Below are 21,457 nucleotides of genomic sequence, written 5' to 3' on the forward strand. Positions count from 1 at the left end.
TAATAGAAGAAAACCTATATATCTTGAATGATCATAGTGAAAAGTTTCGTCTTTAATAGAATTTTAAATGTTGTCGGTACTTTGGACTTTTTCTTAAATGCTTATAATGGTCGAAACAATGTCGAGAATTTTAGAACTGCCCAAACAATGATTTACAACTAACCAAAGTATAAAACTTTAGTTTTAAGGATGTTTCACCCTATCGTATGATTTGAGCACTGACATAAAAAAAGAACATACCTAAATTTCGCTCGACAATTCCAATCGGAGATTGCCATGAGGAAGGTCGTGTTTCGATAGTTAGGATTTCGATGGTGGAGAGGGGAGGGTCGTTTATCTTTGTTGAATTGCTACATTGTACTGGGAACCAGAAACACAATGTTGAAAATGGCATGGTATTTAGATTTATGTTTGAGAAGAAGTTGCACTGTTATGTTTGACGAAGAAGTTGCACTGTTACCGACTGTTAGCATTGGTTCGAATGCCCATCGTGAAGAGAAATCAAACATGACTCAGATTTCTATTTCAATTCGGATACACGCGACAACCACAAGATAAAAGACAGGAAGGTAAAATTGTTATCCCATACATCATTTGATAATTTTTAATACATGAAATGGACATTTGGCAAACTTAGTTACGCGGTTAGGTAAAAACCTGTTCTTTCAACGAAAGAGATCCTAAGCTAGAAGTCTTCTTCTTTCCCCATGTCCCCTCATCATCCTCTCCAACAGCAACCTTCCCCCTCTCTTTCTCCTCTCCTCTCCCTTTTCTGTCTCCTTCCCTGAACCCACTGCTCGTCGTCGACCATCTTCCCTCTTCCCTGATGTGTGGCCAGATAGTCAACATCAAATACAGTCCAAGTTGAATATAAAATGCAACAGATCGATCGATTTCGACCATCTCCGAATCAAATCCCTCTTCGTCGTTTGCATCTTCGCCATGTCCTCGTTCCTGGTACACAACAGCGGCGTCGCCATCTTCGGCTTCTGCATGTTCCTCTGCCTTCTCTACGCTCTACTTTTCAGGAGCTGCGTCCGCCACCGGCGCAGCGCCTCCACCGGCGAGGTCGACGACTTGGCGCTTCGCGAAGCCGGACTCAGTCAGCCGACCATTGACGCGCTGCCGAGCTTCGTGTACCGCGGCCGCGGCGAAAGCAAAGACGGCGCCGCTTCCGCCACCGTCGACTGTGCGGTCTGCCTAGGCCAAGTGGCGGAGGGGGAGATGGTGAGGCAGCTGCCGACCTGCCGCCACGCCTTCCACATCGAGTGCATTGACAAGTGGCTGCGCTCCCACTCGCTCTGCCCGCTTTGCCGTGCCGACACAAAGCCGCCGCCGCCGCCGCTGCCGGAATAAAAGACGGCGTCTCTTGGTTGTCGTGGAAGGCCAAACGACGGGACAAAGAGGCTACTTTGACCCCGCCTCAGGGAATTCTCATGTTAGCTCACAGAATTTGGAGAATTATATTTTAGTCCTGTAACTTTGTAAATCATGCCGTCTTATTTGTTAATATTGAATCCTGGGTATTTTTTTTAAAATTCTGGGTAGAAATGTCAAATGTACAAACGACTTGAGAAAGAAATAACGTCGCTGTTGGTGATTGTGGCAGCTGTAGTGGAATTAAATAATTTCAGCTGAGTGATTTGCATGGGTTATTATTATTATTTTTCAAGTTAATCTTACGATCCACATCTTTTCAGTAATTCATCTATCAAATAAATTCAAAACATATTCAAAAGTCAATCTCTAAAACATTTATTTAAAAATTCAAACTTGATCCTCGTAATTCCATTAATTTTGATTGAAATCTAGATTTAACGCAATGATAAAATTATTATGAGGACTTCGAATTATGAAAATAATCATTATATATAATAGGCTTACTATGACCTGACTTTTCTGAATCTCATATTAACCAGAGCTTCATATAATGGATTGTTTTTTTTAATTAGCATCACGAATCAATCTGATTAATTCTGAACGATTTATCTCGTGAAAATTTTCTATTAACCATCAACTAAATAGAAAAAGTGCATAGATTGATCATCCTGACAGCCAATATTCTTACGTTGGCTATCCATTGAAAAGAAAATCCCTCGTAATAAACCACAACAACTGAATTTCAAACTGCATATGACCATATGCCTAATATATTGTTAGAGGATCTAACTGTACACCTTGCCCCAGGGGCAAAAGCAATAATATTTATGGTAAATGATATTTCCTCTCAATTTATCTATTTAGTAAATTTAAAATAATATTTACAAGTTAATTTCTGAGATATTTATTTCATTTGCAATTCAATTTTTTTAATTATTATTATTCCTCTGAATACTTTGTCAACTATCCGACACGCCTGAGGGGGTGTGATTGCATGTCTTACTAGATTCATATACAATAACATTTAAATTTACGGCAGGCTTAAATTCTGCCAGGTAACGATAACATATAGCTAAAAAGAACTCACAAAATGACTCAAGATTGATCTAAATTCAAATGGAATTGAGTTTAAGTGCACCTGCTGCCTGGAAGTGGTGAAGCATTTGCCTGCTTCGTTGCCTTCTTTACCGGTGTTTACTCTTCCCTGCAAGAATGGGCATGATATGCAATTGTCTGTTAAACGCCTGGTTGAATAGGACGCGAGTTTGTATCGCAGATATGACGGGCATCCATGCCAAGGCTGCTATCGGTGCGAAAAGAAGACAGCCCATTGCGTAGTCATAAGCATAAGCGACTACTTGGATAATGTTCCATAGACCTGAATACTCGAGTTTCGACCTGAATACATGAGAGATCTGCAACGAAAACAACCGCCACTATTTGAGCAAAAGGTGGAACCGTCACCCTAGCGGCCCCCTGAGCTTGATTCGACCAGAATACATGAGAGATCTGCAACGAAAACAACCGCCACTATGAATGAACAAGAGGAAGATTTCATGAAGCAGAAGTTTGACTTGACTTACCAACAAGAGTCCCCAGCCAGTGGGTATAAATGCAAGACAGCATACAAAAAGATCCATAAAAGAGAGCTGGTTTATGGTTGAGAGAATGATAATGCAGCTTATGACGCTCAGGAACAAGACCATTTTGAAAAGCCTGAAAAAAAGATGATGCTTCGCGCTGAGTTGGCTACGTCCTACATCGACCAACTGCAATGTAGCAATGCTGATGTGATTAATCAATTCAAGGATAGCTATGAATTTGGGATTGTGTATACCTTAACGAGTGAAAAGACGACGACGATGACAAACCAGGAAAGCACATAAACCAGGATGGTTTTGTTATCTTGTGAGATGTCTAGGTGATAGACAAGGCCATATTGATAGATGAAAAAGCGAAGGGAAATGAGAATTTCCATTATGGAAGAAGTCCACCCGGAATGCTTAAGATGACTGTATTCAGCATTCCACCATGATTCCCAGCACTTGTTTGGTTTTATGCCGATGCCGCCCTGATTCTTCATCCATTTGTTCCAGTCCATCCAGTCCTCGACGATCTTTCTCCAGGCAAATCCGGATGGATTGAAGAGGAAAGGTGTGAACAACCAAGTTCCTGCCATGAACCAGGAAGAGTATGTGATCATGAAGTAAGCCATTGTGCTCTGGTATGATTTCCTGAATAGGTTGTAGACAGTCAGGAGGCAAATTAACTCAAATCCTTTGACGAAATGACTCCGCGAGTACAATTGGTAGTTCTCCGAAAAGCTAGCATGGAAAACTACAAATTTACGGCCTGTCGGTCGATATTTGGCGCCACCATGGAGAATAGTTCTTCCAAAGAAATGTGCCTTTGTCCCAAGTGAAAACGTGAAGAAAATGGAGGCCAATTGCAATTGCATGAGGATGAAGTCACTCAAGGCAACACGGATCCCCTTCTCTAAGCCAAGCTCCACCACCATCGGCAACCCTGTAAGAAGTCCCAGTTGGAGGAAAGACTGGGATGCAAGTGCAGTTTCTAAGGACTTCACATTTCGCACTCGAGCCTCAGTGATGAGTGCCTTCTCCAGCCCACTGAGAACAAGGTATAGTTGCCCGTAGAGGAAAACATAAAGCCCAAAAATAGATATCTGCCAAATTGCAAAGTATATTAAACCAAATTGTTAAAATTTTCAGATATGTATTGTTACACCAGTTCAGTATCATTCTAACAAATATCAAATCTATCAACCAACAAGATGTTTACAGAATATGATCTAAATAGCATGAGGACATAGATCAACAATAATAATCTAAGTCTTATTTCATTAGATGGACTGGTTATATGGATCCTTATGTGTCATTGGGCTCTATCCCCTACTATATTATTATTTATATTTAAATAAATTTTATCTATTATTACTAATAGCCTTTTTTTTGTCTTCCTCTTCTTCCTCATTTGATGTGCATATTTGTTATAATTTCATATCGTCTAACTGAGTATTTATTAGTGTATATGTTTGTACCATCTTAAACATATCTTCTGGAACTTTCTCTCAATAGATGCAACCTTTACTTTTTCTCTAATATTTTTATTTCTTATTTTGTCCATATATCCGCACATCCATCTTAACATCTTCATCTCTACGGCTCTCATCTCCTATTCATGTGCTCGAGTCATAGCTTAACATTCAATTCCATATAACATAATAAGATTTTTTAAAAACTTTGTTTTAAGTCTTAGAAGTACGATCACAATGAGAGCATGCATCATGGAAGACAAATATGAGGGACAGTAAACTACCAGTAGTAGAGCATATTGATATTGAGTATTTCACCAAAGCAATTGTCGAAATCTCCACAGAAGAAAAGGAAAAGGAAAAGGAAAAGATGGATTAAGTAGTAAAGTTATGACGTACCAAGCTATTGAAGTAAAACCCAACTGTTGTGAAATAACACGAAAGCATCCGGAAAAAGTCGAAGCGTCGTCCAAGCCGGTATATGTCACGGCTGAGAGATTGCTCACTGTTTCCATTTGCTACCTTAGCTTCAAATTTTGATATCTGATTAAGCCCAACGTCGCGTCCTTTGCCAACCTGCATATACTCTTTGTAAGTTATATAACCCCTGCGTAATGTGGAATTAAATCCTGCAAAGAAAGAACAGCAAATTAGTTATTAACGATCATTGGAGCAAGAACTTGACCGAGAAAAGAATTCAATTACCAGCAAAGACATCCTCGCTTAAGTTAATAGTTTTAGAAGCTTTGCTTACACCACCTCTCGTTAGATGAAACAACCGGTCAAACAGATCTGGGTGTCCATAGTGAAACCGTACCCTGAATAATATCAGATCCATTACGTGCTGACTGACAATCCGAGAAGATAAACTATGATCCTTACCTGAGCGGATTTGCAAGAAACCTCTGCCCGATAGTGACAAAGCTAGTCTCTTGATAAGACATAAAACCAGCAAGAGATGATACACTACAATTATTAAGAACAAACTATAAATATAGATACTTTTATGTTGAATTATTATTGCTCTCTGAGTTTTCTTTGACCTGCCAGTAAATATGTGCTCTCTGAGACCAACTATAGTTGGTGGATGTTTTCCACGACGTCTCAAAAATTCTTGAAGAACATTTCTAATTTTGTAAGCTTCTTCTAGGTAATTATCCTGAGAAACAATAACATTCAGTGAATAGAAGAAATTGATAAGTAATATTGGAAAGTGTATATCACATACTTGGTTCATATCAATTGTTTGAAGTGCTTCACCACGAGTGAAAATAATTGCATGGTTCTGATTCTCAGGTTTCCCTTCACCAATAATTGGAGGACCAGGAAGCTTGATGCGATAAATCTCCTATAGGTGTTAAAGCAAATGAAATCTTGTACTCAACAGGAAAAGAATCAAATGAAATCCATATTATAGTTATCACAGTTCTTAACAAATTATTAGCAGAGGTTAACATAAAGACACAAAAATCTTAAGGCCCTACATTTTGAAGCATCATTCTTAATGGTAGTCATAGTTGCCAACAAGACAAATACCTGATCCGGAATTATTATCCGCCTTTACCAAACAGAAGAATAAATTTTTCTGAGAAACTTTTTTCAATACATTTGAAACATCCATAAGAAAGTTGGGTTTTCTCACCATAAGGTACACTCAAACTGATATTAGTCTTAAATACAAATTGAAGATGGACATTGAACAACCAAATCAGTCCCAGTATCTATTATTTAGGACCACTTGCACTAATGGATCCCAAATGGAATGTTGACGCAAAACAATAATATAAATATCAAAATGAATCTTGGCTAGTAATTTTTTTAATGGATTCTCAGGATACCTTTGAGTTGCTTCCATCCTATGCAGATCTCTTCTTCCTATTGTAGATGTTAGTCTTGTAGAATTACTTGCTAAACAATCTCTGGTAAAATATTTGATCCATTAATTCTTATTGCATCAACCAAATCAGAAGAATTTCACAATTTTAATGTTACAATTGTAAGATATATGAACATGTTCGCAATTGTACCACAGGAAGGGCACCCCAATTTTAATGCAACAACTACAGGAAGGGAGCCTTAGAGCAATGATAAAGTTGTCATTGTGTGATCTTGTAATACAGGATAAGGTTGCATACAATAAACCTAATATGGTTCGCCCCTTCTCCGAGATCCTACATCGATGGGAGTTTTGTGCACCGAGCCACTCTTTTTTTACTAGAGTTAGTTTGAATTTGGGATTTATTCTAAGAACCACTTGGCTTGAATTTGATCTGTTTGAAGTTTTTGCTCCCAAGTGTTCCAGTAAAACCAAAATCTAGCAGCAAGGATGAAACTTTACCCAATCATATACCTCAACACTTAATAAATTATGTACTATCTAGTACATCACATACTGGAACACTTGCACAACGCAGGGTATATCTCAGTAGTATTTTGCCTTGAAGCATATTAATGCAGAACTATTTACTAGAAGTATCAACTCTCGGTGGCTAAATTATAACATAGCGCATTGGAGGGAAACACAACATACTTTCCTAAAACAAAAGATGATTATAGCATAGATACCTGAATGACAACATATTACGAACTTTAGGAGCACAAGGCATATCCATAAATAGAGATGTTGCAAAGAATGAAATACGTCGTCTAGCCTCCAAATTAGTTGGAATGTCCATAGCTTTTTCTTTGACAGTGAGCAACAGATATATTCGTTTAACCTGGCAAAACAATGCTCTCAGAAAAAGTAATTACATAATGAAGATCAGATATGCAAATCAAAATTAACCTGTTCTTTTAAAGCACCATTATCTGGAAGGGGAAAACATATTGCACACATAGGGAAGTTTGAAGCAAACAACTCTGGTGGATGATCTTGAAAAAATATGTTCCCATCTGAGACATCATTCTCAGCGCAATTGATCATATCTAAGATTCTGTCAATAAAAATCCATCAATAATAGTTCAACAAAATGACGGTAAAAACTACTGATGTACCTCACCTCGAACAATTTACCATCATATCTTTTGTCAATATATCTACAATATCTTGAAGTATTATGACCACTTTCTCTCGATCATCTGGTTTATTGTTAAACTTCACGAGGATAGGTAACAGATATAAGAAGCAACTTCTGATGAAGCATTAGAATCATGGTTAAAGAATTTAAGTACATGATGAAGTAGAATACCAGAAGTTCAACCAGATGGATAAACTTATCATGTAGAACAGGAAGCTCATTCATCTGAAAATCCACCAGAAGTCTTGATTTTTTAAGACTTGATTCGATCTCATCAAATATTGTCTCCAAAACCCTAAAAGAATAAGTATAGATGTTTTGGTAGATATAAGAATTTGTCAGACTGATAGTTGAGAGAAACATTAAGAGAAATAATGTGCAGAGCAAACTCCTTACCGTTTTTCTAGGTCACCAACAACAAGGAACTTGAAGATAGTTTTGAGTGAATTGTAACACTCTTTAATAGCACTGACCATATATCTATCTTTGTTTATTTTCCAATGGAGTTGTTCGTATTCTCCCACAAACTCCTTAGTCATATTCACTGCAGTTGAAAACTAAAACAGAAAGGACTCCCAAGTCATAAATTGGATGTTAAAAGATATGCTATTCCAAAAACAAAGGTTACCTTACTTGTCAGAAGAAATAAAGGCCACCTAATGGATTGGGAAGTCAAGTTTGAAGAAAGTGGCATGATCATTAAATCCATGTCCCTATCATCACAAGTTAAACAGTGATAAAATGGGGTAATAATAATTTCAATTTTAACTGAATAAATTAACATGTACCTGTTGCTTATTAAATCCTCAGAACGGAAGCTACTGACAATTTGATTCCACACAAAAGAAAATCTAGGAATGTCGGCCTTTACAAGTTTTAAATCCTAAGCAAAAGATAGATACAAGTAAAAAAAACGGAAAATCAAATTGATAATTAGTATGAAGAGAGTTGCAAAGAAGTCATTCACCTTGAAAATTTTGTTTTGCAAAAATTTTCGGAAACTTCCCTTATCTTCTTTTTGTGATTGTGATGAGTGAGGAACAAAAAAGGCATTGAACCTAGAGGGTAACAAGTGGAACCGACTTCTCACCATTCCCATTGTACGAATCTGAAATTAAATGACATAGGCAACGGGTAAGCATTAGGACATTCAGAGTGAAAGAGAACCAGAATCTCACCTCGCCAAGATGATGGACAATGCCATAAACACCACCAAAGATTGTACAAAATATAGAATACCAAATCTGTGTATCCATAAAATAGACCTGAAATGATAATCAAAAATAGAGAATCAAGTTCAGAAATTCCAAGTGTTAGTTAGAGCCCTAGAGCCAATCATATGATGATTGTTGTATGGACTCATTGTATCATATTCCTATGTATATAAAGGCATTTGTTTTGGTTATTATACTTACTTGTATTGGTGTCAAATAACTAAGTATAATAGCATCCTTGAGTAGAAGGTTCCTATCTATATCAATCGATTGGTTGAATCGATAGTGAAATGATATAGAGAACACTACTATTAATCATTCCTAGTCAAGTATTAACATTCAGGGATAATGTTAATGCGACGAGACTAGCATGTAGGTCAACTCGATGACTTGATCTCACAAGTCATGGATATAGAGATATCAAGTTGACACATGGGTATGCATTGGAGAATGTATACTGAATGACCCGCCATGAGAAAGTATCATGGATCGTTATATGAGTGTCATATACTTTCTCATGTGGCTATTAGTATGACTATTAGTCCTGGACCTGAAGTTACCATGGTTCCCTACATAAGGAGTTACATACTTTGGCTTCGTCAAACGTCACCCGTAACTGGGTGGACTATAAAGGCGATTACTGGGTATGTAACAAATTATGCGGAGGGATGTGAGTGATGTAGATGGGATCTATCCCTCCTATATAACGGGAGTGACATCGTTATTCTTGATAGAGTGAGACTACTAAGTGCATGGTCATGCCCAAGTGAGTCAATATGAAATATTGAGCTCATTTGATTATAGTGAGTCTACTTGGAGTTCAAGATTTAGATTGATCAGAGGATGACACCGTCTATGCCTCAAATTGATCAATCTAGATGTCAAGGATAGAAGGACACTTGTCATATATTGTGAAAAGTCACAATTAGTAGTCACAAGGTGATGTTGGATCTCAGCATTCTTGTAACTTGGGTAACAATGATGTATTGCTAGATGCCACTCATTGTTTATGTTTCTAAATAAGATTTAGAAACATTGCCAACGTTACAAGAACTTATTGGGTCACACACAAAGAACGAGTGGATGGAGATTAGGTTCATATGATGAACCAATTGGATTAGGTTCATATGAACCAAAATTGGATTAACAGTAATCCGAATTAGACTTATTGGGTTAGACTCAATTGAATTCAATTGTTGAATAAGTCTAATTTATAGTTGATTCATTGAGTCAATTTATATTAATGAATTGTGATTCATTAAATTGAAATTGACTTGAATCAAAGATTGGATTTAACTCAACAAGGAAGATGTGTGGTCAAGTTTGACTTGACCAAATGGGAAGTTGAAACATCAAGTTTGACTTGACTAAATGCCACTTCATGAAGGATGACTCATCCTACATGGCATGCCAACAAATACATTCTTGCCACATCATCTCCACATCATCAAGGGAGAGCAAGAGGCATGGAATGTCCATGTGTGGCCGGCCATATGAATGCAAGATTCATTGGCATTGAATGTAATTTATTGGCATTCCATGTGTGGCCGGCCATATGTTAACATTGAATGTAATTTATTGGCATTCCATGTGTGGCCGGCCAAATGAATATGAGATTCATTAGCATTGATTTGGGTGTGATGATTATTGTCTTCTTCCTCCTTAGCTCCTTCTTGTTCTCATTCTCTTCTTGGCCGAGAGTTTCAAGCAAGGGAGAATAAGGTGAGTGAGTTTAATCCAAGAAGAAAGGTAAGTGAAAGTCACATAGAGAGTTTTAGAGGAGTGTATCCTCTCTTCTTTTTCCCTCCTTTCTTCTTCCAATCCCACCCGAGAGCCCTAGGGAGTGCTAGCACACTTGTGGTGCTCTCTTCTCCATCCTTGAGTGTTAGAGAACACTTCTTGTTCGTGTGGATACTACTAGAGGTGTGTACGCTTGAACACACTCGAGATTCGAAGGACCTTGGACGAGCGGGATTTGCAAAGGGCTTCGCTTCAAAGGTATAACACTCACCATGTAGATCTAAAGTAGATCGATCTAGAGTAGGAAATAAGTACAAGAATTTTTAATTTTTCGCACGGATCCGTGGCTAGCATTCGGGGTTTCCGCAACGCAAAAAGCGATTTTTGCAGCTCGAATTGCTAACACCAAGTAAATTTATTGAGACAAATAATGAAAAAAAATTAAACAATAGATGACGTATATTTAATTTCTAAAAGGGAAGATCTGTACAAGAAGTACTGGGGTCCAAACTGCAAGAATTGCACCGGCATTGCTTTTGGCTGCAAATGAAGAAAATTTTTAGTCTTAAACATAAGATTACGTTTTATGTACTCAAAATGAAAAGACACCTTTTGGAAAAAGTTCATGCCAATCATAGTTATTAACGCTAACTTTCATTATTTGCTTTGTTGGTTGTACAAGAGGTTTTATCTGCATTGAACAATGTCACAATTAGATAGAGACTCAAATGATCATGGAAGCAAACTGAGTGAACTAGAAAAGAAAATAATAATAATAATAAAATCAGAGTTAATAGTAGTTGAAACAAGTTACTATGTTGACCATTAGTGCATTTATATAACATTGGCAATAATCCAAGACGTTGGTACTCAAATAATCATTAATGTATTATATACCCCCCAAGTACTATGCCAAAAATATTTTGAAATTAAAAACTTTAATGAAGTAGAATTGAAATTGAATAAATGAAATGTAATTTTAATAATTAAAAGGAATAAAGAAAATAGCCAAGATGGATGGATATGAAATTCCCCTAAGAGTTTGGATATCATGATCTATTATTCAACAGGGAGATATTAATAAAGATCTAGTTAATAGGATAGAGTAAGGGGAGAAGATAGATGAAGTTTTGTGAATTTTATATATCATGGTAAGACTCACCAGACCTTGTAGATCAAAATGTTGCATATTTTAGGAAGCATGTAATAGAAAAGAGTGACTTACTAGGCAAAATTAAATTAAAAAATACTAATATTTGCAAGTGATATAATAAGTTTGACGGAATGTTAATATTATTTATCCATGTATCCATGAAGGAATGATATCCATGTACTATTCTATACCACCGAAATGCAAACAAATCAACAACAAAAAATAGACAAGATTTTAGAAATCAACATCCAGTGGTTTTCAAAAAATTGAAACTAAAACAGATATTAACTGTGCTTTCTATTGTCGCCATTTGATTATCAAGACAAAATGTGGGAAAAAAAAATTGCACCGAGGAAAGAATCTATTGACAACAAACATAAGTTGGACAGTTATTGTAAGACAAAAAGATGTCTTAACTTATCGTGTGCAGGAAAATATTAAATTCTACTTTTTTTTAAAGAAATCCAAAGAGTTTTTTGGCCCCAGCCTTTCTGCTCAAAAATAAAGTTCAACAACAACTATTGTCAATAAACTTTCTTTGGCATTTTTTAAGAAAAATTTGATGATAATAAAATATTAAATTTTCCTGGAATATTCAAGATTTGGATTTGCTTCAAAAAAAAGATGATAACTGTAAGGTTCATATTAAAAAAATGATTCAATCAAATTGCATGCATCCAAAAGTAGAATTATTCAAAATATCTTGCAAGAATGAAAGCACACAGAATTTTTTATAATTGTACCTTCACCAACCTAACATGTTTGGTAAATTTTTTCACTTTCATCGAAACATAATAACAACATTTTTATGCACATTCTTTTCTGCATGGAAATCTTGAATCTAATTTAAGTCAGCATGGGCATCAACAATTTAAGTGTGCACTTGACATCTAAAGAAATTTAGATGGAAATTCAATGTTAATTTTTCATCAAGTTGCAATAAGGATATAAATGAATTCCCTGATTTGACTCAATAAGAAAACAAAACCATGAAGGTATCACAATCTAGATTGCATAAAGCATAGTTACACTTCTTAGTATTGCCGCATGAATAACTACTAAATTAAATGTTCAAACAATGGCATTCTTTAGATGTGTCAGTCAATCTCAGCCTCATATTTAATTACCTCAAAATGATAGCTGAATAAGAACTTGCTGAACAATAGAATAGACCAAAAGATTGTATACCTGTATGTGTGGGTGAAAGAGAGTTAGTTGATGGATCTAATACTGTTATATAAACTGATAGGTCAGAAAATTACTTCAGAAGAGACACTTGGCCCTCTTGCATCCCTCGTCCAACATATAATCGAGGCTACAAAAGAATATTTTCATCAGCATGAATAAATAGGCCAGTGGGATTGAACAACCAAGTCTAGTCATCATGATCTATTGAATGAAAATGTGGTGAAGAAAATAGGAGTAAAATGGTAGGTTAAGCAAAGGATTGTGCTGTAACAAACAAACCTTGTGAATATAAAACAAAAAGACTTGCCAAAAACTATTTAATATAACCGATGGTTTGAGTTACATAACCAATTAGGTTTTTAGTTTGGCAATTATCATTTTTCTATCAAGTTCAAACATTAAGTCAAACTGACATGACAGAGCTCCCAAATTCTACTCAGAATCATAACTTTTATGTGGGAAACCTCCATCAAAATAATAGTTCTGAAAACAAAGAGCAAAATAATACTTGCCCATAAAGTTTGGAGTAGAGGATTTGTTATCTATTGCCAAAATAATTTTTTTATTTTAAATTAATAGTTCCAACCCCACCTAGTGGGATAAGACTTGGTTGTTGTTGTTGTAATATTTTAAATTAATAGTTATTTTTTATGGACAATGAAGATTTTATCCAATATGTAGGTATTCAAGTGAGGAAAATTACTAGGATCTAGTGCATGCAAATCCATCATGTGGATAAGAAACGAGCATGGTAAGACTAATGAATAAAGCTCGATATCGATTAGCATTGATCTAATACCACAAATAAAACTCATATAAATGTTCACTTAGCAACTTGAGCATGTCCTTTGAACAAAGACATTTTTTATTAGATATTGAGGAGAAATCATGCGTATTATATTAGATGGTGAACTTACTTGAGCCCACCAAGAAAGAAATTTGCAGATCCGCCAATTTGAGATTTCAATATAAGTAATTACAGCAGGAAAGAAAAATAATGTCATTCCTAGAACGTTGCTGATCAAATAAATTGCAACCACAATCATGTACGGTGATAAGCAGAATAGATAAAGATTGCTCTGAGATAGTTTTGTTGAGCAAACAGAATTTCTTTGAGAAGTAGAATAAGCTGTTGGAAGTGTTATCGTCCATATTCCACAAATACAGAATTTAAGAGCAAATCTTAGTTTCTGATAGAAGCCCAGTGTATGCCTTGCTTTCCATGTAAATGCAATGTCAAGAGTCACTGAAATTAAAATATGATTAACAGAACCAGTCAGCACAGCATCTCTGATATTGACAAAACTATTCAATCAATGGACAGTATTTTATTCAAAGTTAATTCAGAGAAGGAAAGCACAACCTTGCATAAGCCTAAGCACTGCATTTGTCACAAAAATACTTAATATATCCTCAAAAATTGAAGGATCAAGTAATTCTAGAGGAGTTTCTAAGTCATGCCACGCCATGATTATCATAACCTGCAAATAATGTCAAATGTGTATTGAGGAAAAAAAAAAATCTTTCTTCAAACAGCTAAATTTAGAAGTCACATAAAACCTGGAGAGCAAGTACAAGAAATGTCCACATTCGATCAAAACTTCTGAATAGATGCCAAAATGATCTAATCTCTACGAAGTTAGTCTTGCCCACCCATTTCTGTGTTGAAAATGTAGTTGGCATCTCCTGAATGACACATCAAACTTAATATTAATGTAGAATAGCATATTAATAACAAAAATCAAATATAATTCAAACCATCACTTAAGTCAAACTACAATGATATTTGTCCCATAATAAAGCAAAATTGAGTTTGTGAATAACTTCGGCGATTACCATCATCCCTAGCCAGAGCAAAGAATAATAAGTATAATTTATATTTTTCAAGTACTTCCAAGAAAAAAATATCTATAAAACTTTTTATTGTTGTCTATTGTAGTTGCCAGCCCAACTCACAGGTAAAGATGTAGAATATGAATTAAAGTGCATATTTTTTATTCAAGAATATGGAATTACCATTAAGAAACTAATGTTATATATTCCAAACTACAAAGCAGAATGCAAAAAACTATAGCATTTGATAAAATCTTAATGGCATGATAAAAAAAGTCCTACAACTCGATTTAGATAGAACATAGTCTTTGTGTAGTAAAACTTCAAATTGCCCAAATAGAGCAAGCAACTCTTGAACACTAAGTTAGAAGTGAAGTGGAAACTTTTGCAAGACCTCGGCAGTATTTTGACTACAGAAATTTGGTGGTGTATAAAAAAAGTCATTATCAAGACGCATGGGCCAACCGATCTTAAAACAATCAACAGACCTGCAGTAGAGAAGAAAAGAGGATTAGCAATTCCTCCTAACACTCTTTTATGCACTGGATGAAAACTTTAACAAATATTGCTTACCAAAAGAATTCATTCAAATCATCATAGTTTCTCCATGTAGAATGATCAGCGTTCCCATTTTTACTATTCTTGGCTTCCTTAAATAATAAGGAAGATATAAGAATAATTAAAGGAGGACTACATAACAAGGAACATGAGAACAGATATGTGAACCTCATGTATGACTTTGTAAATAGGAGTGACTACGTTGCTGAGAAAAGATTCATGCTCTCCTCCATATGCAGGTATGGCTTTCTCTCCAGTATTCAAGTCAATAGCACCAGATAGCACCCCGTATAAATCATATGCCATCTGAAATGAAAAAATTATGAAATCATATAAATTAAAAAAACATATAAAAGTAACAAACGGATGTGTAAAGAAATAGGAACTTATTTGATCCAATGTTACACTTATTAAGCCCAAGTACTAGATACTATTGCTCTGCTCCATGTATTTTCAAAAACTGCATGATGTTAGTATTGCCACCCTAATTGTTAATGACTACTTTCTCATGTTAACATTTTTCTGTTTCCGAAGCTATAAACCATGAAAATTGAACAACTGAAAGAATTTACATGAAATTTGGACAACTTTAAAATGAGAATCTAGAACACTTATAGAACGTAGAAATACAAAATGAATAAAACGGATGTATGGAACATCTTGCCAGATGAAATATGTAGCATAGGCACTCTGGCATTAGCCGCAAGTTAGCAGCTTCACCCCATATAAGCAGATAAAGAGCAATATATAACAATTTATATTGTTGTATTTCCTGCTTGACAGATGGCAACCTGAGGGCATCATGAAAGTAGAAGAGACATAATGTTAGCACAAGTAAAATAAGCTTATGAATATCTTAGTGTCAAGAAAGTCAACAGGAGAGGATTCAGAATGTCTTACAAAATGTTGCTCCGTCGCCCTAAAAACTTACACCATTTCCGATAATTTTCAAATATTTTCAACATAAGTTCATGTACTGCTCTATCATCAAGCTGAGAAAAAATATAAATATTGTAACAAATGCATATTCACGAAAATAAAATAGTTGAGAATTAGATTGAGAAGATGGTACCTTCAACATGGATGTTGGCTTTGGACTGAGCCTACCATGTATATTAGCAAGTAGTAAGATAAGATGTTCCCGCTGATTAGCTACATTGCCTTTCTAGAAAACAGATCAGCAATATAAGCTACAGCACATCGTTGAATTAAGATGTAAGGATACTTAAAAGAAACCTCAAACTATCCACATAATGCATGAACTAAACCTTGTGTTAGTATTCTACCTGAAAGCCAAACCAACATTGGAGCCACTCTAGTATATCTCTGCTGGCACCCATCTCCTGAGAATCCTTTGCTATTGGAAGACCTCGAACATTAAGAACGGCAGAAACTGCAGCCTCAATCTATAAATATAAATATATAAGTTAAAAATGTATTCTGATAGGAGCAGAGGACATTAGATTAAAGGTTAAAGTGTTGGAAGTCAAAATGTATTTGTTAGTTGTAGCGCCCATGTGGCCATGTAAGATGTAGAGGTACATAGCCGCCGACACCTTCCTCTTCTTAACTTTCTCCCAACCCCTCTCCCGCGACGTTCTTTTCATCGTCTTTTCGCGAAGCCCACCGCAGAAGCCTGGTGCGAGCGTCTCCTTTGTTAGGAGCACCCGAACACCGCGAACTCTTCTGCGCGAGTATATCCTTCTTCCGCATATCATCGGCGAAGTTGAAGGTCCTTTTTGAGTCACACACGGAACCTGCTCGCATGCATTTGCTCGTTTGTCGCCTCGCATTCGCGTCCTTCCTCATAATCGTGTTCCAGCAACATAGGGCAACCGTGACATTATCTGGACCTTAAGAAATAGCTTGACCTGTGTTCACACTCCATCCAACAACAGTCTGCTTTCTCTACCGGCAGATTGTTGTGTCCGGATTGCTGTTAGGTTTTGGCCCAAAACAGTAAGTCCAGACCACAGCAACAGCCATTAGCACAATCTGAAGCCCGAATCTCTCTTTGTTGGACCAATTGTATTATTGGCGTGAGTAGTAATGTCAAATTTTTCAAGGAAGACAACACTAAGCTCATTGTGGTCAATCCAATGGACCATTTCTCCAAGCCAAGTCCCTTCTTCTTATTCAATTCTAGTTATACCTCAATCTAGTTCCATCTGTTGAGTATTCAATGCTCCTTTGGGTCCAAATGACTGTCAGTGTTCCAAGTATTTTATATCTAAAGTTTTCATCAAATCTATTGTTTATGAGCAAGCTTACTAGATTACTAAATTAACACTATTTTTGTTTCTATTCAGGTTTAAAGGACAGACAAGATAATTGGCATCGGAAATGAGTTAGCTACAATGTTAGAGGTTATTTCTCTATATTTCCCTCACAATTTGGCATTTTTATCAAATGTCTATACAGTAATAATACTAGGAAAAAGGTGTCTCATTCTTTTGAATAGTTTCTATTGTCATGGAATATAAAACAAACCTCAAACTGAATTGCTATCTAACCTCTGGAAGATGCATAATTGATTGTTGTCCGCTTCCAGGATCAATTGGAAGAATATTATATGGAGCGTAAGAGCCAATCTTTTCATCAATGTCAATGGCAGCCACAAACTGTGAATTTGTAAGGTATAATTAACACAGAAAAAAAATCTGAGTGTTCTTTCTAGTTTATCGTAGGCTAAGGTATTGAGGTTTTATAAAGGGCAAAGCTTGAAACCTCAGGGCCAGCTCCAGATACGACTGCCTTCAACACTTCATGCAACACAGATGAAACTTCACCTGCTTTCATGTTTTTCCTGGTGATGAAAAAGTTAATTGGAAATTAGAAAGATATTAACAAACAAGATACAACATAGAAAAATCACTGAGAATGGTGATCTTTTTAGTCAACACTCAACAATAACTATATATATTCATACGTATTGTAGAAAGATCTCAGTTCCCGAGCATCACTTTTCTCCTTCCTCAAAAATTTGGTGATTTTTTCATCCTGAAACGAAGAGCCAAAGATACATATTTTTTAAATTGAAACGGGTTAAAGGGGAAAAAGAGTTCAGAATATTGCAAACAAAGTGCCATCAGTTCCTCAAAATATGCACAAGAAAATCAAATAATGTGACGATCGTCTTTAAAAGTGAAGAATGTTGGAAATATTTGAAAAAGAAACGAAATCTCCAATAATGTAATGCGAATTTATCAAATAGCTTCAGATCAAATCTAAAGATCCATTAATACGAGCACCTTGACCAATTGTTTTGAACAAAAGGGAAGTCTCAATCGCACCAAAGACGGACATCTTGTTAAGATAAATAAAAGATCATGAGCATCAAGGTCTTCCTCTGTAGATGTTGTTATTGCTTTCATTCCAAATCATCCAAATTCTTACAAAACTGAATATCTGTGATAATTTTCTTATTGCTTTCCTACCAACCAACCAAGCTTGGTTTCAGAAACAACCTACACTGGCCCTAAGTGGCTGTGCTTCAATGGAAGGAGATGTGGACTGAGGTTCCTAAGTCTCTTTGGAAAAGGGTGATAAGACTTGAAGGAAGTTGATTTGGCGCAAAATCTCCATGCCAAACTCCAGTGCCTCCATCAGTAATACAATTGCAGTTACATTTAAAAGAGAATGAACCTGAGTTAGTCATATACCGAAAAAGAGGACAGAAATGGGAGACTAAATTTATTTTGTGAATCTAAAAATTCTATAGCAATTTATTAGAGTGAGCTTCCCAGGGATTGTCACCAACTAGTGCTAGATCGATTTATGTTCACTAAATTTTGAGAAAACTTTAAGCAACTGAATCATTTTCCTGCAAATTTTAAGAACCTGTTCAAGTCTCTGAAGAAGTGCAGTTTTGAACTGTCGAACACCTCGTCCGCTTGATTTGGGATCCAGATTGTGTGCTTTCTCAAACGCATGAAATCGGCCTGTTATGGAAATTCCAATGCCAATCTTTCATTATTTTCTTCAATTTTTTCAAAAATATCGAGAGAGAGAAAAAACTACGCCCAAATTATGGAGGCGGAAGAAAGAAGGTATCTGTTGCTTACAAATGTACGCGACGCGGGGGGACTCGGCCTCGATCTGGTTGGCCACTCGGAGGAAGCGGCGCACCTCAGAGACAAGAGTGGGAGGGATCTTCTCGCTGTCGAAAGGCTCAGGCGCGTAGTCTGCGAGCGACCTCGATCGGATCCTCGGCGGACGGTAGGACGGCCCTTCGGCGGGCACGATCTCGTCCGCCATGCCAAGTCGCAGGACGAGGAGGAGGAAGGAGCTGATAATGGATTCCGACTGCGATCGATCCCCATGGATGCAGATCCGAGGAGGTAGATATATAGGAGGTGAATCGAGAAGGATATGCGTCGTCTACTGCTACTGCTGCTGCTTTTGGAGGGTGGAGTGCTTTTGCTTTTGCTTTTGATTTCTTAACGCTGTTGTTGTCGCAAGGGATGGGGGAAGAAGAAAAAGGGCGGAAAAGGAAAGGTTTTTTTTGAATGCCCAGATTTATTTTATTTTATTTTATTTATGGAAAATTTTAGCGCATTTAACAAATCACCCCCTCAGATTTAAAAATAATTCAAAACAGGTACAAAATTTGGATGTTTATTAAATGATATACGTATTTTTAAAAATATCTCTATTATAAGTATATTGCAATGGTTTATTATTATTATTTTTTAACCAGGTTTACAGTAACTAATTTGTGAGATGGACGATCCAGCCTTATAGATTGGTGATTGGATAAATTTGAAAAGTACAGATAGATTTTAATATGGAGGTTTAGTATCACGAATGGTTCAAGTACCGTGAGCATATGATATGTTATATACGAAAATTGAATCCTTGTTATATAATATATCATCCTACCACTTACCATTGCATTGTACTCCGAGAAGCTATAATGATTTGTTCTTGCTGGAATCAAATTGAATCAAGTTAAAAAATTAAAATTTTAATTATTTAATCAACGACTTAGTTTTAAAAGTATGGATTCATGTTTCATGAACGTAATTGTACTAGCCTCCGGGTAAGTTGATTAGTACGGAGCAGAGTTACTATCTTAGGACAAGGGTTCGAATCTCGATAAAATCGAGGAAAAAAAGTCCTTTGGTCAATTACAATTTCCTGATTTATCTTCTCATAAATGATAATGGAGCCGATCGTGGATGACGAATTCCACTTTTTTTTGTTTTGCTACCATACCATAAACGTAATTGTACTATGTTTATATTCATATATATTTTTAACATTTTGAGATTTTTAAACCATCTAACTGTTGCATTATCCTCTAAATCTATCCATATTTAAAGTTTATTAAAATAATTAAAGATTTTTTACTAAAAATGTTTAATTTTCCTTTTGGCAATCAGAAATCTTTAGGACCTTAAAATGTTTTTTTTTTATAAAAGTGTTTAATAAAATCACTAAAAATTATAATTTTTATGGAGATTTGGGAGCATTTTAAATACACCGTTCAATAAATATCAAAGTTGCATGTAGATTTTAGGTATGTTTTAAAATTTAACGTATGATTTGATAAATTATCAATAAATTTATTTTTTAAATATATATTTTAAAATTATTTTTTTAACTAATGATCACTTATTCAAATTAAGAAAATAATTTTTATGATAATCGTATTAACCTCATTGATTATTCCTGAAATGATTAGGAAATAAGAAAATAATCTTTTTAAATTGAGAAGTACAGAAAAATTCTTATAAATACATCGTAGTTGGTGTTCGAATTATGAGTACCTGGATAACAACATGAATATCCAACACCATGACCCCAAGGACCAAAAAAAAAAAAATAGTCTTTTATGTACAAAGAATAGGTTGTATACAATAAATTCATTCTAAGTGTGCTCAACCATTAGCACTTGTTTGAAAAAGGAAAAAAAAAAAATAGTCTCTAATAATTCTCCAATATTATATACTCCAAGATGTCATGTGCCAAACCAATGGGACCGTTAAAAGGGAGAAAGAACTTGAATTGAATTGCTTTTGTAAATAATGGCATTGCCACTATCCTCATTCTTTTACTCATGATCCCAATCCCATGAATCTTTTGATGCATGAAGGTAGATTGTGTGGGCCAAGGCATACCAAATGGGAGATTGTCTCTCTTTGCTTACTTTACTGTCTTTGGCCACTTCCTTAGCGCTTAAGTCATCAATTTTCATTGCGCTTCCATGGGTTGTTTGGTCTTTTCGCATGGGACTTATGAGGCGAACTAGCATGAAGAGGGCTTCGCGTGGGAAGGTTTTGTTGTCGTCTCGCTGTAGGGATTCACGTAGGAAGGC

The 21,457-nt window shown here is 35.8% G+C and overlaps 2 protein-coding genes across 2 annotated transcripts; one reads left to right on the forward strand and one right to left on the reverse strand.

The window, feature by feature from the left end:
• The first annotated feature begins 726 nt into the window (after window positions 1–726).
• LOC122056686 (RING-H2 finger protein ATL32-like) lies at window positions 727–1,633 on the forward strand. The gene has a single exon (XM_042618756.1). The coding sequence runs from the start codon at window positions 943–945 to the stop codon at window positions 1,354–1,356; it is 414 nt and encodes a 137-aa protein (XP_042474690.1). The 5' UTR covers window positions 727–942; the 3' UTR covers window positions 1,357–1,633.
• A 922-nt stretch (window positions 1,634–2,555) lies between these two features.
• On the reverse strand, window positions 2,556–19,479 carry LOC122054982 (putative callose synthase 8). Its single transcript, XM_042616386.1, has 36 exons — window positions 19,203–19,479; window positions 18,979–19,079; window positions 18,068–18,138; window positions 17,866–17,944; window positions 17,652–17,759; window positions 16,425–16,544; window positions 16,211–16,303; window positions 16,039–16,130; window positions 15,803–15,929; window positions 15,307–15,444; window positions 15,154–15,230; window positions 14,975–15,068; window positions 14,308–14,433; window positions 14,111–14,228; window positions 13,665–13,993; window positions 12,822–12,874; window positions 12,687–12,747; window positions 11,016–11,097; window positions 10,897–10,946; window positions 8,631–8,717; window positions 8,420–8,560; window positions 8,241–8,335; window positions 8,081–8,165; window positions 7,849–8,009; window positions 7,624–7,747; window positions 7,435–7,529; window positions 7,221–7,368; window positions 6,973–7,152; window positions 5,664–5,783; window positions 5,479–5,594; window positions 5,318–5,401; window positions 5,141–5,253; window positions 4,835–5,064; window positions 3,218–4,066; window positions 2,964–3,149; window positions 2,556–2,795 (listed from the first exon to the last, which is right to left on the reverse strand). The coding sequence occupies exons 1-36, from the start codon at window positions 19,393–19,395 to the stop codon at window positions 2,565–2,567; spliced, it is 5,157 nt and encodes a 1,718-aa protein (XP_042472320.1). The 5' UTR covers window positions 19,396–19,479; the 3' UTR covers window positions 2,556–2,564.
• Between the last annotated feature and the right edge of the window lie 1,978 nt (window positions 19,480–21,457).

Source organism: Zingiber officinale, chromosome 3B (genome assembly GCF_018446385.1).
Source record: "Zingiber officinale cultivar Zhangliang chromosome 3B, Zo_v1.1, whole genome shotgun sequence".
In the NCBI taxonomy this organism is placed as follows: Eukaryota; Viridiplantae; Streptophyta; class Magnoliopsida; order Zingiberales; family Zingiberaceae; genus Zingiber; species Zingiber officinale.

Excerpts from the sequence above, each read along its gene's own strand:
- LOC122056686 (XM_042618756.1), top strand. The coding sequence starts at position 943 with ATGTCCTCGTTCCTGGTACACAACAGCGGCGTCGCCATCTTCGGCTTC.
- LOC122054982 (XM_042616386.1), bottom strand. The coding sequence starts at position 19,395 with ATGGCGGACGAGATCGTGCCCGCCGAAGGGCCGTCCTACCGTCCGCCG. Across the intron at positions 16,304-16,424 it reads AATGTTGGTTTGGCTTTCAG|AAAGGCAATGTAGCTAATCA; the intron begins GTAGAATACTAA and ends TCTGTTTTCTAG. Across the intron at positions 15,930-16,038 it reads GGGCGACGGAGCAACATTTT|GTTGCCATCTGTCAAGCAGG; the intron begins GTAAGACATTCT and ends TGATGCCCTCAG.